This window comes from Orycteropus afer, unplaced genomic scaffold (assembly GCF_000298275.1).
Source record: "Orycteropus afer afer isolate SDZICR_OR568_19922 unplaced genomic scaffold, OryAfe1.0 scaffold00103, whole genome shotgun sequence".
Lineage (NCBI taxonomy): Eukaryota > Metazoa > Chordata > Mammalia > Tubulidentata > Orycteropodidae > Orycteropus > Orycteropus afer.
In genome coordinates this window covers 4,141,300-4,158,449 of record NW_006921690.1, presented here as the reverse complement: position 1 = coordinate 4,158,449, position 17,150 = coordinate 4,141,300, and the positions used below count along the sequence as shown (strand labels likewise).

The 17,150-nt window shown below is 48.3% G+C and overlaps 1 protein-coding gene across 1 annotated transcript in view; it reads right to left on the bottom strand.

The window, feature by feature from the left end:
• The window catches only part of ABTB2 (ankyrin repeat and BTB domain containing 2), a 198,270-nt gene that overhangs the window by 34,828 nt on the left and 146,292 nt on the right, over positions 1 to 17,150 (bottom strand). The window contains exon 3 of the mRNA XM_007943265.2: positions 10,954 to 11,167. Coding sequence (XP_007941456.1) covers positions 10,954 to 11,167 — 214 coding nt within the window. The remainder of the gene's footprint in view (positions 1 to 10,953; positions 11,168 to 17,150) is intronic.

Sequence of the window (17,150 nt, the reverse complement as noted above, 5' to 3'; positions counted from 1 at the left end):
CTGGTAGCATAGTGCCTAAGGCACTTGACTGCTAACCAGAAGGCTGGCGGTTCAAACCCAACAGCCACTCCTCGGAAGGAAGGTTGGGCAATCTATTTCCATAGTGATACTGCCTCAGAAACCCAAGGAGGGGTCGCTATGAGTCGGGTCCGACTTGACGGCACATAACAACAACGATGTATCTAGTCATTTTTCCTCAAATCTACTCTATGAGGCTGCCCTGGTGGCATGCTTAACTGTTCACCAAAAGGTCAGAGGTTCTTGTCCATACAGAAGTGCCTTGGAAGAAAAGTCTGGCAATCTACTTTGGAAAAATCAGCCACTGGAAACCTTAGGGGCATGGGGCACAGTTCTACTGACACATATGGGATTGTCATGAGTTGGTGTCAACGTGACAGCAACTGGTTGGCACTCTATGAAATGGGTACTATTATTGTCCCATCTACAAATGGGAAAACTGAGGGCTGGAGAGCTGAAGTAACTTCCCATTGCATACACCTGGCAAGTGGCAGAGTGGGGATTTCAACCTAGGCACGAGAGTCCAAGCTCCTCAAGAGTATATGCCACTGTTACTTCGATTTGTAAATTGGCCTTGACCTTCCATGTTTGGAAACCTGCCCTACTTCCTTTGTCTTAGGGATGACAGGTGTTAGGCACAGTAACCATATAATTCATTACCCAAATTGGACCATTTTTGAGAGGGAAAGAAAGCACTATTACCAACACCACCAGACAGACAGGTGGGAGCTAGAACCATCTGGGGCAAACTGGAACATATGGTCACCCTGCATTAGTGCACTTGGCTAAAGAGCCTTTGCACGTAGAGTGTCTCTCTGCCAGGCCCATCCTCTCCCTCCAGGCAGTGCGAGGCCCTCCCTGCCCACCTACTCTGAAGGGGCTTCTCCATCCTACCAGCTAACACTCTTAGTGTCTTCACAGGACTTACACAACTGATCATTATTTTAGTTGCTTGGTTCTTTGTCTGCCTTTTCTAATTTCTCTGAAAGCAAAAACTGCTTTGTTCACTCAAGTGTCTCCATCTGGCAGCTCAGAGCTCACCTCAGAAACTCAGGGTTTGAATGGACAGTGGCCCATTTCTCACTCCTACAGGCCCTTTTGCTGCCAACATGGTTTCAGGGTCTGCTCTTACCACAGAGCTGTCCTGAAGGGCTCCACAACTCAGTCAGTCAGATGATACAGCAGAATGGGGGAGTGCTTAGTCTCTCATTCTTGGGGACTCAAGTGGCTTGGGTATTGGTAAATAGTTCTCCTCAGAAAAAAGAAACTAATTTTGAGATTAAATAGAACCATTTCATGTGAGAATTCTCCAACTGGGAAGAGCTTCCTGTGGGGAGCTCGACAGATGGGGCTAAGGCAGCTTCTGGGAAGGCAGCGAGGATGTTGGGATAAAGCTGATGTCAAGGAGAGGAAAAGGCAGATGTGGTTCTGCAGATGTCAATGTGGCCTTGGGCCCTGATGGAGGGTACATAACCATCTGTCTTTGGTAACTGGGCCAGAGTCCAGGGTGGCATCTTATTACGTGGCTAAGATGGTATAGATTCCAGTTGAGACCGCAGGCTGGCCACCGCCCCTTCTCATGCAGTAGGGAGGGTGCCGAGTTCCAGGAGGTCAGGGGCGTGTGCTCTATTTCTCAGACCAGGGCTCCCAGCACCATCACCTGTAGGGCTGGCAGCTGGCTGATCCAGCAGGCCAGAATATCACCCCTTCCCACATACTCAACGTGGTATAAAAGCAAGCCTCCTCCAATTTACTGGGGGGCAGTTTCCCTTGACCTACCAGCCACACCTCGTCTATGGACCTCCTTGCTGCTGTGTTCAAGAGCCCTGCTTTCTTCAAGCCATTGTCAGCTTCTGTGGTAGTTGACAGAAACCACAAGTTCTTTCACCACATGGAAGCCAGACAGGCAGGGCCTCCAGCCTGCTCCAGCACAAGCCCTGCCAAGGGCCTGCCACCACCCGTCAGCCTCTGACAACAAGACAGGCTTGCGATAACCCCTTACCATAGTCGTCCCGCCTTGTTTATCTCACAGATGCCCACTGAACGGCAGGGAGGGCTGGGGTCTTTTGTTTAGGTTTTTAGGATGGGTATTGCTGATTGGATTCTGCTGAGGGTAGCCACACAGCACTCATCTTTCTCATCCCTCATAGTCTGAGTAGAAAAATGACCCAGTTAGGCTGTTCCTGTTTCCAGAAACTTCCAGGAGGTAGTGAGGATGGGACTCTTGAGACCTGACTGACAGACATGCATCTAAGGGGAAACTTCCTGACTGGCAACTAAAGACACTGACTAGAGCTTAGGTGGGTATGGTGTCATGGGGCAGAGGGGGCACTCCAACCCAGTCAAAGAAAGAGGAAAATGAAGTACGGGTCCTAGGATGGGGCGATCCTGCTTTCTGCACCCACACCCTTACTGCAGCCTGAGGGCAGACTCTGGCATTAGCCACATGGTCCTAATTTGCTGAAGGCCTACTATGTGCCAAGTAGGTAAAAGGCCATTTTGCATACATTTACCCTAATCCTTATTGGCACCCTAAGAGGGAGGTGTAATTATTAGTCCACATTTACAAATGTGGAAACCAAGGCTTTGAGAGGTTTGATTTGTGTTTAAGGTTAATTCCATAGTAAATGGCAATCGGTCTGGTTCTACCAAAAAAAAAAAAAGACTCTGGGGTCTTCTGTGACCCAAACTGCCCCATAGGAAGTGCTCCGAACCTGCTAGCTGGCAGAGTGAGAACTGGAAGGCGGCCATAGTGGAGAGAAGGCTCACCTCCATAGGCCCACTCCGCTGCTCTGTCCAGACTCCAGCCTCTGCATCCAGGCCTCATCGGGCCCTGGACGCAGTGGGCTCAGGGACCAGGAGGCTAGGCTTGGCCCTGAAACATCCAGGGGTACACCCTGGCCCTCTTAGGAGTCTTCATGAAAACTTGCAAAACTTAAAGCAGGAAAGAAGATAAAACGCAGACAGCTTTGAGAGAGCAGCATATCAGCAGAGAGAAATCTGAAGAGCTACCTGGCAGGCAAGTATGAGCAGGTCAGGAACCAACCTGACTTGGCTCCAGCAGCCCCGTGAGTTCCTTTCTGCCCACTTATTCAGTCTGACATGTCTATCACGCAGCTCTCGGAAGGCGCCTTCTTTAAGAAAACAGAATGAATTCCCTTTAGAGTTGGGATTTCCCACCGAGAGCCTGGCGATACTGCATACAAAGGGAATTGTTGCTGTCCATGTTATAAAAACACTGCAAACCCATGAAGCCCCAGGGCCCAGCAGTTCACAATCTTCTCCTTTTCTGTGAGGACTGGTGGGTCCAACAATGGGACAGGAAGTCATATGCAACTGGCAGCCCCTAGGGGCTCTTGTTAGCAGTGGGCCAGGATCCTGTCTTGGCTCTATTCTCCTGTTATCTGGCACTGCCACCTTCTTTGTCTGCCCCTAATCCTTAGTTTGCTCTTTCACAGATGCTGGACAGAAGCCCACCCTTAGGCTGGCCACCCCAGAGCCAGTGAGCTTGAATCCATTGGAAAGCGCTTCCAAGTAGTTGTGAGAGAGCTGTCCAAGCCACATTGGGCAGAGGAGGTGCTGACTGAGGGACCAGGCTCCCAGGACTCCTGCTTTCTCTTTCCTGGGAGGCAGGAGAGATTTACTGCCCCAGACAATGTGAATTCACAGCATTCTTATAATACCACCTTCCTGCCTGACCTTGGAGCTGCCTTTCCCACCTATGGCCTTGGGGAAGCCTTTTACCCTCTCATGGCCTCAGTCTGCTTATTTGTAAATAGGAGTGTAACAGCTTCCTCCTAGAGCTGCTGTGAGGATCTGCCAGAGAGCTGCGTGTTTAAAGTATCTTATAGACTAAACCTTCGTCTCTAGCTGCTTCTACCTTGCCCACGTAAAAGTCTACAGCTCAGCCCTTGGAAGCCGCTGGTTCTTTAAGAAAATACCCACATCACAACTGCAGCCTCAGGGAAGACTTTGGCATTGACTCTCAAGCTTAAAACTCAGCAATGGCTGCCCATCACGCATGGGTACCATGGCTGAACCAGCAAGGGTCAGGGACAAAATACTAACTGTACAGAGCATTTGATACTCAACTTGCTTGGCCTTTGAGCCTGTAGGTGGATGGAATCTAGTTTTTAGAGTTCTTTGAACATCTTGGATGGTTGTTCTTGTTGTTCAGTGTTGTTGAGTTGGTTCCAACTCACAGCAACACTACGTACAACAGAATGACATACTGTTTGGTCCTGTACCACCCTTGCAATATTTGCTGTGCTTGCACCCATCACTGCAGTCATTGAGTCAATCCATCTCATTAAGGGTCATCTTCTTTTTCACCGATTCTCACTTTGTTAAACATGATATCCTTCTCCAGGGACTGGTCCCTTCTGCCAATATGACCAAAGAACGTGAGATAAAGATTGGGCCTTCTCACTTCTAAGGAGCATTTGGGCTGTATTTCCTCCAAGACAGATTTGTTTGTTCTTCTGGCAGTGCATGGTATTTTCAATATTCTTCACCAACACCACAATTCAAATGCATCGACTCTTCAGGTTTTTGGATCCTTGAGTGGTGAGTTGTAATAAATCCGGAATTTGTAGATATTTCTATTCAAAATAGACTTTGTGAACTAAGGCATTTGTGAAATCTGTTCTACCTCATCTTCTTTGCACACACCCAAGTTACTAGCTACTGTCAGGGGTGAGTGAAGAAGGCAATAGGGGCAGGAATTGAAGTATGTGTGTATGTATGGGGTGGGGGGAGACAGAGAGAGAGAAAGAACATGCACTTTGAGTACATGTGATTTCTTAAATCTACCATTATTTTTGAATTATTTATGCATTAAACCTGATTCAGTTAATTTAGTCCTTCCATAGGTTTATTACAACATCAATAATAGTGATAAAAACAACTACCATGTACTTAGAAATTACTCTGTGCCAAACCCCTTAGCTCATTAGATCCCCACAAATACTTTCCGAAGCAGGCTAGGCTAAGTCATATTTTCCTTTAAAGGTGGGGACACTAAATTAACTAATTTGTCTGCAATCACCAGGAAAGTTAATGGCAGAGCAGAGACCTAAATTTTAGGCTGACTCCAAAGAGCCCAATGTTAGGTTCCAGTGGTTCACCTCATTAACTGAACAAAACATTTATATGTTGACTTTGTGCCGGTACTTTTCTAGGTGCTGGCAACACAGTAGACCCCTGGTATTTACACTCCTGATGGGTGGGCAAGAGATAGACAAGTATATAAACAAATAAATGAGCAAGGTAATTGCAGATAAAGTTTTCTGAAGGCAACAAGAAGATAGGGTGATGGGGAATGCCTGGGGTGGGAGAAACAGTTTTCCTGTGCGCGCTGTAAATTATAAACAAGTCACTTCAGAGGTTACTAGGTGTGCAGACCAGGAAATTCATGGAGACATGTACTTAATTCACCCAATGGCTATTCTCATCTCTTTTGCTTCCATTTTGGGTAAACAGATGGAAACTTAATGCACAAAAAAGGGGGAGAGGGAAAGAGAGAAAAGAGCTTAACATTGCAAATCTTTGTGAAATGGTATTTAAGGGAAGCACAAGTCAGTAGCATAAAGCCATACTGCCATCACATCTCTATTATTTGATAAGAAAACACTTTCGCAAGCTGAGCAAAAGATTAATGAGCTTGCTTCTTTCGAGGGAACTCACAGCCTATCTGTGGGCACTTCTTATTTATGTAAAGTGCTTGTCTGGGGTGCAACATTCCCCCTTCTGCATCTGGAATAGAACAAAGAGACGCCTCTCCTCTCTGTGGAACCTCACTTGTGTTGGGGACATTTCCCCAGAACTTCCCAGGAGAGGGAAGAGGCAGTGCTCGGATCTCCACTTTATACATGAGGAACCTGAAGCTCAGAGAAGTAAAGTGACTAGCTCGGGTCACAGAGCCAGAGGTGGGGGCTGGGACCCGACTGTCTCACCACAGCACATCTGGAAAATGCACTTCTCCACTAGAGAACCACTCGAACGCGACCTAGACACATTCACCAGGATAAACGACAATCAGCGATGACTTTTAAGAAAACCCAAAACTAAATTTTGCATTTTAAAAATATGACGCACTTCTGCCATGAAATATATGCTCTGAAGCAGCAAAAGTCCTTCTGTGACTTTCACCACTCATGCCGCTCTACTGGTCGGTCCCTATCTTCTGTGGCTGCCTTTTAAGGTCATTTCTCAGGGACTCTAGTCTTGTCTGAGATGCTCTTGAATATGATTATGAGGGTAATGATGGAGAAGAAAATGATGTTAACCACCACCCACTGTGTGCCAGGCACTATTCGAGGTGCTTCATGTATTTCAGCTCATCTAATCCCCAGGACACCCCATGAGGTCAGCGCTACTGTTCTCATACTAAGAAGAGACTGAGACACGGGCTGAAGGACATGCTTGAGGCCATCCAGCTGGTAAGTGGAAGGGCTGGGATCTGACGCAGGCTGGCTCCAGAGCCTGAAGGTTGACAGGATACGTTATCATGCAACCGGGGTTCCTTTTACACTGGTGGTCTCTCCCCTCCTGGTTTAGCATTCTGACCACAAGCAGCCAAGCCTTCTGAGATCTGCTTCACTCCAAGAAGGGGCACTGTTCACAGCCAAGGGGCAAAAGCAAGGGGCCAGATGGACTTGGGGGACAAATAGCCCACCATCATTCCCAATCTTCCTGCCTGTCCTCTCCTCAAGGGTAGGGCTTCTCTGCTGAAGATGGTGGCAGATGCACTTTGTGATCATGCCTGGTGAGCCGAAGAGTTCCAGGACCTGAGCTCTGATGTAAAGAATCAGTCCACCTCTCTCTGCCTCAGCCCCTCTGTCTTCTCTGCTTGATGACAGGTGCTTTCAGCAATTTGGTGGCAAGGTGACAGGCCTCCTGCATGTCTATGTAGCCTCTGTCCCCACCTCCCCAGGCAGCACCTGGTGGCCAATGGCCAATGGCCAATGAAGTACCCTCTGCCTAGGATGCTGCTTCAGCTAGTGCATTCCTCTGCTCCCAGGCCTGAGCGGCAAGGCCCATATCTACCTGGATAGTTGGCATTCTCTTCCAGGCCTCTAGGGGAGGAAGCTCCTGCTTTCTTTGGTAACCTTGGATCCAGGACAGGATGCATTTCCACTTTCTGCGCTGGGTCTTGGGTGATGACCCACCCTGGAGGGCAACAGCTGTAACTAACACTGTGTTGTAGCTCCTGCCTGGTGGTGAGCTAGTGCCTGCGATGCAGAGCTGCTGGTGAAAAAAGCACTCTGGAAGGGTGCAGGGAGAGACGGTGTTGAGGGAAGTGTTCTGGGAGAGAAGAGGCAGATGAGGCCGCGATGTCCCTGGAGGAGGCAGCCCCACAGGCCAGGGTCCACCCTGCTTGTCTCAGAGCTTCAGGATCAGGTCCCAATGGCCAGTTGTGAGAGGTACAGCCTAGCCCAGGGTGAAAGGCAAGGGCTTTGAGGACAGAGAGGCCTGGTTTGAATCCTTGCCCAGCCACTTACAGCTAGGTGGCTTATGGCCCTGGGTCGTCATTTGTAAAATGGAGGTCATGATAGTGCCTACCTTGCTGATTTGTTATGGGGCATGAAAGAAACAGAAGTAAATAGAAATGCCTTTTAAAAGGCAGAGCTGGCTATTTTTACATGTGTTACCTCATTTCAACCTCAGGAGGAACTCTGCAGGTAAAGGTCACTACGATCATTTTGCCAGTGAGTAGTCCAAGGCATGGAGGGTGCTAGACCATGCACGAGGTGCCACATGGGGGGTGGGATCAGATCCAGGCCTCGGTCCCCCAAAGCCTGCACTCTTTTCCTGATGCTGTCTGGCTCCCTGCAGGCAGTGGGCAGAGATTACGCAGGCAGCGGAGGGAGGGCTATTAGAGCTTCTGCTTGATCTCACAAAGCTGCCCCACTTGCCATCCTGGCCTCCTGCTGTTTCTGTGACTTCCTTCCTCATCATCTTCTCATTCCACCTTCTCCCAAGTAGCTCTGGGCAGAAGGTGTCACTGAACAGTGCAAAAGCAGCACATAGCTTAGCCAGTAATGTCCCAATGAGCTCCAAACAAAGGGGCTGAATGCATGTTCTTTCCCTTTATCAGTATGGATGTGGTCACATACAATCCTGACTTGAATGAATTAGGGCACATTTCTTGAAAGCAGTAAAGAGATTCGCAAAGACTTGAGTTGCACCCATGTCCTGAAAATGAGCTTCTTAACCCCCACATGCTGGGCAGTGGAAGAGACTACTCAGACAGCCCAACAGACCCAGAAAGCCTTCAGATTCCCAAACAGAAAGGCTCCAGGGCTAGACACCCACTGCACACCTGGAGCCAGAGGCTCTGTCCAGTTCTGGCTGGGAGGACTCGTCCCCCTTGCTTCTGAGGTAGGACAGAAGAAGGAGCTTCAGGGAATGAAAGGGGTTGGGGGGGCAGGAGAGGGAAGGGGCAGGGAGAGGAGGGAGAGGAGGGAGAGGAGGGGGGAGAGAGAGGGAAAGAGGGGTGAGAGGGAGGGAGAGAGAGACACATGGGGGGGGATCCTCAAATCCAAAAAAGCAAAGCTCTACCACATTGGGAACCTAACCAATTCCAGGTACTTTTTACACAAAGGGAGGAGGCTTCTGCAGAAACCTGGTGAGGGCAGCAAGGTGGCAGTGCCTTGAGGGCCTGGCCAGTAGTGGGACTGTGAGCTCAGTGCCTCCAAGAAATGCTGGCTGGGCTCTTTCAGGCCTCTGGTAACTGTCCGTCACAGGATATCTGAGGGAAGGCAGGATTGGCTTCAGCAGGTGGGCACCAGGCCACAGAGAGCTGGAGGGCTGTCTTCTTGCCTAGGTATTTCGAGGGTGACCTCCTTTTAGAGCCAAAATGTGAAGATTTTGGATTCTTTTCTCCTGTGTTACTACTCACTTTGCTATGATTCATGGAAAAGAACTTTACTCCAAATTTATTTGTGCTGTAGTGTGCTTTTTAAATAGATATTTAAACACATACATACATGCATGTGACCATTCAAACTCAGTCGTTACAACCCAGACAAGTAAATCAGATCATAAGAAATCCTAAGGCTGTATTTTAGGGTATCAGGGGGCTGTGTGTGGTCCCAGAAGAAAGCCCAAAGGGACGTTACAATGATGGCCAACAGGACCTGGCCTAGCACCAGTGGGGAAGCATCTCCCTGGTAGTCTGTTTGCCCCACTGCCAACAGCTCTGGCCTGAGCTGCGGGCTAAGCTGCCCTCTGGGGCAGGAAATCCAAAGAAGGCTTCTTGTTGTCCTCTTCCAGTCACCTTTGCTTGGTGGCCAGGCCACAGCCCAGAACCCTCAGAACCTTACAGCACAGCAAGCAAGCTTCCTCCTCCTCCTCCTCCCCAGATGTTTCCTTCACCCTTTCTCCTTCCCAGCCACTTCCTGCCACCACAACAATTTCCCCACAAAGCAGAAACAGCTAGGGCTTAGGGTCTGCCCTTTGGCTCTACCTCCCTACAGTATGCCTCCTTCAAGATGCCAGGGCCTCCACCTGCTGCCTTCTCCACTCTGGGTTAGGCCCAGGACCACATGCATCTCCCAGAGAAAGAAAATAATGATGCTATAAGAAAGATAGCAAGTGTAACAGCAATGGTAGCATTTAATAGGAACCTACTGTGTGTGCCCTGGATTATTATTGCTTTTGATCTCTCTTAACAGTAGGAAGTATGGTGTAGCGGTTACAAGGTCAGCCTGTGTGATCTTGGCAAGTTACCAAACCTCTCTGTGTCTATACTTCCTAATCTATAAGATATGGTTGTAAAGTTCCTTTATTTCTTAGAAGTACGTGCATAAATGAGTGTATACATGTAGGCCTTCTGAGTGGATTGGTTGGAAAAGGTGTCCTGTTTTTAGGCTGATGACCCCATTGCAGGCAGCTCAGAAAGCAATCCTGACTTGTGCCCCACATGGGGTCCTCTTGTGCAGTGCACAACCTGTACATCTGCTCTTTGTGGCCCTGCCCCCAGCTGGGAAAAGGCTGGGACCCTTTAGAAAGAGCACTAGAATGATGGCCAGAAGTCACTCAAAGAACCTGCAAAGGCCATGATATCTTCATCTGTAAGATAAGTGGGTGGGGCAAAAAATGCCTAAGACCTCTAACAATGGCAATGACAACTGTGACATCATTGTCATCTAAAGAGAAGACCACTACCAATGATAGTGGGCTGGTTACCACCAGGGCTTTGAATCAGTTGGAACTAGTTCAGTCGTAGATGATGCAGCAGAACCAGAAAAGATGGATTTGTAAAATGTGGTATACCAGAACAATAACAGAAATGGGAAAAATGACAGGGTGAAGCCCTGGAACAGGAGACTCAGAAGAGGCACAGTGAGCCCTTTCAGGAGCCTGATGTGGGAGACTGGATTATTGCCAGGAGTATGGAGAGTGACATGCATTTAAAGCAACATGGTTAACTACTGTATTTGAGCCGAGCACCGTTGTCTCAACTCTGCCAATCAAGAGATCTGATTACTATGTAACATGCACACACACTGCTTTTGTTTCCTAAGAGGGAGATAAATTTTCTAGTGGGGCATTGATCCAAGATTGTTTCCGTTCCAGTTATCATTCTGGTACACTCACATTTCACAAATTTGCGTCTGTTCTGGTTTCGCTTTGTTGGCCATGACTGAACCAAGAACTGGTTCGAGGGCATTACTACTCAGCTGGAGCCCTAAGTGCTTCTTCTCAGAGCACTAGCTCACTCAGTTCTCACTACCACTTTTCCAGGCAGTGTGAATACCTCGTTTTATCCCGTCAAGCCTGTGTCAGGCCATCTCTCCACAAGTCCGCAATGCATCCCTGTTGCAGGGCTCAGGCCCCAGAGCTCTCTTCTCACCTTGCCAGTCATTCAATCAATCAATACACACTTGGGAGCCCACCCCACTTGGTGCTCAGCCCCAGGAAGATGCCTACCGTTCATTGTTCAGGGTCATTCTCGGGGGATCCAGGTTGGGGTTCTCCATGGACTCCATCTGTGGACACCGTAAGAAGTAATAGAGCGTGTGGAGGGCGTCAGGGGACCAGGTGATGGGCTGTGTCGGCTGACGGGCCTGACGGGCAGGGCTGGTGCCTGGACACAGGGGATGGCGCCCCTGCATGTGGTGCATGGCGCGGGAGACCAGGTCACCTGGGGTGGGGGTGGGGGTGGAGCAGAAAGGGAGGGAGAGAAAAAAGAGTAAGTCTGAATGTACAGTCTACACTCCCCCAAGGATGCTTGTGGCTAAGGAGAACCAACTCCCTTCACTTAATTACTGTTTACCTTGGAGTCAACAGGCGGAGGTTGAAACTGTCACCTAGACGCACAATAGCAATTTAGTTTCCCTTTCATTTCCAGTCTTAACAGCTGAATTAAACACTTGGCAGAGCCAGTCTCTGCCAGAACTTATGCTAATGTGGTTTCTTTTTCAACATCCCCACTCTCTCTCTCCACCACCCCACGGCCCCTCCCTAGTGATCTGACCAAAGGACTCTCAGTTGGCTTCTTCTCCCAGGCTCCACTAGCTGGCTCCAGACCCTGAGGAGTGTCCGCTGCACCGCTGTGCAGGCAGTCCCCAGTTACTTCAGCAGAGAGGATACCTCCATCTCCATTATCTTATTACAACTGCTATCACCACCAACCCATGCTCACTGCTCACTATGTGCCAATTACTCAAGTCCTTAGAGATACGATTTAATTTGATCCTTGCAATCCTGTTGTTGCTGTTAGCGGCTGTCAAGCTGGCCCTGACTCATGGTGATTCCAGGCACAATGAACAACTGCCGGTCCTGCATCCTCCCCACCGTCGGTTGTGGACTGGACTGCTGAGTTCTGGAAACACATCCCTAGGTCCGTCTCTCTAAGAGTCTGTCTTAGTCCGGAAGCTCTGCTGAAGCCTGCTCAGCATCTAGCAACACATGAACAGCACTGACAGACGGGTGACGCTGCCCGGGAGGTGTGCTGGCCGGGAACGTAACCCAGGATGCCTGCCTAGAAGGGGAGAATTCTACCACTGCCTCTGACAACCTGAGGCATCACGGTATCTGGACCACACCATACAGATGAAAAATCAAAGTTTACGAAGTTAAAAATAAATAAATAAATAAATAAAAATTACTGAGCCCAGGCACAGGGCACTGCAGTGAACACAGATAGACTTAACCAGCCAGATTGGCATGGCTAGTAAATGAGGGGGCTAGGTTGGAATCCAAGCCTATTTGATCTCAAAGTTCATAAACTTAACTGTGACCAGGCTGCTGTCCTGCCCTTTTGAGGTCTGTGGGATCCTCAGGGTCCTATATTCTGTGCTGTGTTTCTGCCCAAGTCACTCCTTTCAATCTCTCTCTAGCCAGCCAGGACAGGAAACATCCCACCATTGTGTGAGGCCACAATGCTGAGAAAGGATGGGCTGAGACATCCCCAGGCACCTGCAGCACCTCTATTCTGGGAAAGGTGATGCTTTTCCATTCTCCTCAGGCCTGACAACTGGGGGCAGGGGTCAATGTAACCCCACCTGGGGCAGTTCCTCACCGATAGCTCCTTCCACAGAAAGCCTCTAGACTCAGCTCACCTGAAAGTGGGAGAAATTAGCAGGTTGTAATTTGGCCAGGGAACTATCACTAAATGTATAGCAGAACCAATTCATTCATTTATTCAATTACTATTGTTATGTGGTTTCTATAGGGCCTGCAGTCTCCATCCATTGTGTCCCCAGCACCCCACACAGTCTACTAACTAACAAATGCATGTGTTTAAAAGTGAAATGAATGGATAAGGCTATTCCTTCACTCATTCATTTTAAAGAATGAGTGAAGGAATAGCCTTATCCATTCATTTCACTGTTAAATACATGCTCTGGTGGAGTTTATTTTACCCATCAGCTGCCAGATTCTTCCACAACAGCGTTTGGACTGTTGTGGCTGCATTTGGACATTGTGACTGCGTTTGGTTTCTAAGCCAAGGGTAGTAGACACTGGCATTAGCAACCATCAGGCTGACCTGTCTCACAGCAACTAGGGTGAGATGGCAGCACTAAGTTGAAACTTGGCTCCTGTTTCTTCAGGCCTAAATGTTATCACTTTTGGCAGGACCACAAGAAAGAGAAACGAAATCGTCTGTGATAGCATCAGAGAGAACTCTTGTTGAAATATCATTTCAAAGGCCCAACAAGGTAGAAGTCATTATCATTAATTATTTTTATTGTTGTTTCATTGTTACTGGCATAGAACCCTTTGGCAGCACCTTTCCAGCCAGAAATGCAGGTAAGAAACAGAAGCTTCTCTTAAGGCTTTCCTAAAAGAGGGGCCAGGAACAGAGACTCCTTGAAGGTGTAGGGAAACAGCACAGCAGCTGAATGACAGCTGGAGACAGAAGCTTCTTGGCTCCAAGCCCTCTCACGGTCAGTGCCTCTCAAAGACCAGAATGACAGAAGCCAGTGGACAACCCTGATCGGGTGTCTAGGAACTCACACAGCTCGCCAATCCAAGTTTTAGCTCCAGAGACAGCAGCTCACTTTGGATGTTCTCCCTGGGGCGATTTTTCCTCCTGCCACCTTATGTTTTCTAAGTCTCCATGATCGACATGGAAAGATAGATGGATAAAAATCTCTTTTCATCTTTAAAACCACCCTGTAAGAGAGGTATTTCCTTTTTACAGGTGAGGAAACCAGCTCACAGAAGAAAAATGATCTGTCCCTGTTGAAAAGCTAGTAAGTGGACCAGCCAGGACATGAACTGGGGTTCCTGTTTCCCAAGCCCATGTCCTTGATGCTACACACTGCCACTTAAAGTATGGTTTGCAAACTGGGACAAGTGTGCCAACTGTTCAAGTTCAGTTCAGAAATGGAGACTAGTGTAGCCAGGTGCCTTGGTTCTGATGCAGGCTACCCTGTGGGTGTCAGACAGACCTGTGCTCACAGGGTTCAGTGGCTGACTCTCCAGAAGGAGATCTCCAGGCCTTGCCTCTGAGGCACCTATGGGTTGAACTTCCAACTTTTCAGTGAACAGCTGAGTGTGTTAACCATTCGCACCACCCAGAGACTCCTCAGAAATGGAGAGTGAGCCTTAGGAAATGTTTATAGCAATTTGACACAGTTGCTGTACACCTATCTAATCTAATGATTGGGAGGATGGTGTAAGGTCAGGTAGTGTTTCGTTCTGTTGTATACAGGGTCACTATGAGTCAGAGCTGACTCAATGGCACCTAACAACAGCAAGGACAATCTAATGATAATTTAAAAATATTGGGCTTGAAGTTTGCACATCTTTTATTCCATTTTCCTGGACATTCATTTTTTATTGTTTTATAAAATTTCAGTCTGCAACAGAGTGGGAGTTAAAAAATCCCCACTGTCCCATGCTGTGCTGGGGTCTTGGTTTAGCTCGAGTTTAGCATAGAGGTTATTCTGAAACTTCCTTGTACTTGAGGGCCAATTGTTTCTAAACTTGGATGAAACCTCAGTCTGAAGCCTAGAAACACCCACGAGGCATGGAAAAAGACACCCTCACCCTAGTTACTTATGAAAGACTGATTAGAGGGGCTACAGGTTTCACTCTGCTCTTTCCAAACCTCGTTACCAACCATCATCAAATAGAAACAGCAGGCAAGAGTCTGGAATTCCATGCTGTCTTCAAAATAAGGCTTTACAACATCTGGTCACCTTCAGAAAGAAGTGTTTTGTTGATTTCTTATTCCCTCCCTTTTACATGTTTATGGGTGGAGAGGGACAGAGGAAAATACAAGTGCCCAAGCTCATTGTGCATCTGGACCTGATACAAGAACGAAACTTCTGAACCGACCAGGCAGGCTGGTCTTGGCAAGGTGCATGGAATTAATGCAAGTGAAAACTGGGGTAAACTTTTAGGAACCAAGAATCCAGTGCCAAGTATCACTAGCCTCATTAAGTTTTTTAGTCTCGAGGAGAAAACTTGCAGTATCTGCCTCCACCTCTGCCTCCTCCCTCCTTTACCGTGGGTTACCGAAAACCCTGGTTTCATGGGAAGGGGCTGGGGCAACTCTGCCCTTGATTCAGCCTATTTTGCTGTCTCTGAAAACATGCTATAGAGATGCTCTCTTGGCCCCAGTGAGTAGCTGGGCTAGGATGTGGACCAATTGTAGTTGAGTTTTAGGAAACAAATACTGGGTGGGAATAGAACTCATTCCTGCATGTGTGTGTGCGCGCGCACACCCCCCCCCCATCATGTATTCTATGTGCAACACACTATTCTAAGCCATAGCATATAGCAATGGATAAATTCTCTAACCTTGTGAGGCTGACATTCTAGTCATAGGAGAGATGATTAACCATTTACAAGTAAATGTATAATAAGGTCAATCAGTAACAAGTGCTTTGAATAAAACCAAAACCAAAAGACAGAAAGTAATGACAGTGGGTGCTCATTTAGACAGGGAAGGCCTATCTGACTAAGTGTCATTTGGGCAGAAACTTGAAGATAGGGAAGGAACAATTTATTTGGGTATTTGAGGAGGGAAATGTCACAGGTAGATGGAATAGTTGGTACAAAGGCCCTGTGTGAAGTGGAAGCTGACCTGGCCAGGAGGCCAGGGTGGCTGCAGGGCAGTCAGTAAGAGTGGTGGCTAATGAATCAGATCATATATTGGACCTCAGGCCACAGTGAGGCTTTTGGAACTTACTGAATGAGCTGACTGGGGAAGTGGGTGGGGGTGTCGAGCAGAGAGGTGACATGATCCAGTATGTCTTAAACAGCCCTGACTTGGGTGAAGCTGGGAGCAGTGGAGGGTGAAAGGGGCAAACTAAGACTCTGGGGGAGTTTTAGAAGGTAGAACCAATAGGACAGAATCCCCTGAAGGGACATTTGTAATACAGAGATACTGCTTCCCTTGGCGGGGCTGTGGACTGTAGTGGGCATGCGGGTCACCACAAGAAAAGGCAAAGGTCAGACTCCCATCTTGACCTGCCCTGCCCTGAGATGCTGGTGGCCGGCTACTGACCACGTCCAGGAAGCCCATGGCACTAAGAGATTAAAATTGTGGCCGCTGAGCGACACTCATCAGGAATCCAGCCCTGGTCTGACTTTGCTAAAGCACTTTTCTTCTCTAAGCCTCGGTTTCCTCATTAGGACACGCCTCACCGAGTTGTTCTGAGAAATGAATGAGATAATGTGAATAAGTGCCTCACACAGTGTTGTGCAGTGAGTGCTCAATTAATGCTCACAAAGCAAAGTGAACCAAGGCATTCTACAGTGGACTGAGAGGGCCGAGGGTGTCCCTCACAGTCCTCAGGGCAGGAGAGTTCAAGGAAACTCAGATTCTTCTTGGCCCCAAAGACAGTTTGAGGGGACATGTGTTAGGAGTTAAACAACACCACATTGCCAAGCCCACTTCCTGCAGGGCCCTCAAGGGGCCTAGTGACCCAGGTGGCTGTGCAAACTCTGACTGCTGGATCTATTTCTCTCTTAGTCCCTGTATGGCACGGCTCTGTGACCTTGAACTGGGCATCCTCATTTCCTGCCCTGGGGAGGGAGAGGAAGAATGGAGGAAGAGAGGAAGATGTATCCTGAAGAAACAGAAAGGTTTGTTATTACTACTCAGGCCCGGAAAACACACGGGAATTACAAAAGGAGAAGGCTAGAGCAGAGTGACACTCCATCTCTTCCCATACTGAGTGCTGTGACCCTTGGTCTATGTCACTCCCTCTCACTGGATGGTCTCATGACAGAATGAGGGAGAACAAAGGAGGCAGAGTCTTGGGGGTGAATTCTCAAATAACTAGGATAATAAGAGGGAGAGATCAAGAGAAGGGCGGAATTTCATGGCTTCCTATATACTCATGAAGCAGCTGTCAAATAGTAATGACCAGACTACTCTGGTAGCATAGTGCCTAAAGCACTTGACTGATAAAGAGAAGGCTGACGGTTCAAACCCACCAGCCACTCCTCATTAGGAAGATGGGGCAATCTACTTCCGTAGTGATGTTGTTGTTGTTGTTATGTGCCGTCGAGTCGGCCCCGACTCATAGCGACCCCTCCTTGGGTTTCCAAGGCAGTATCACTACGGAAGTAGGATTGCCCAGCCTTCCTTCCGAGGAGTGACTGGTGGGTTTGAACCGCCAGCCTTCTGGTTAGCAGTCAAGTGCTTTAGCCACTATGCTATC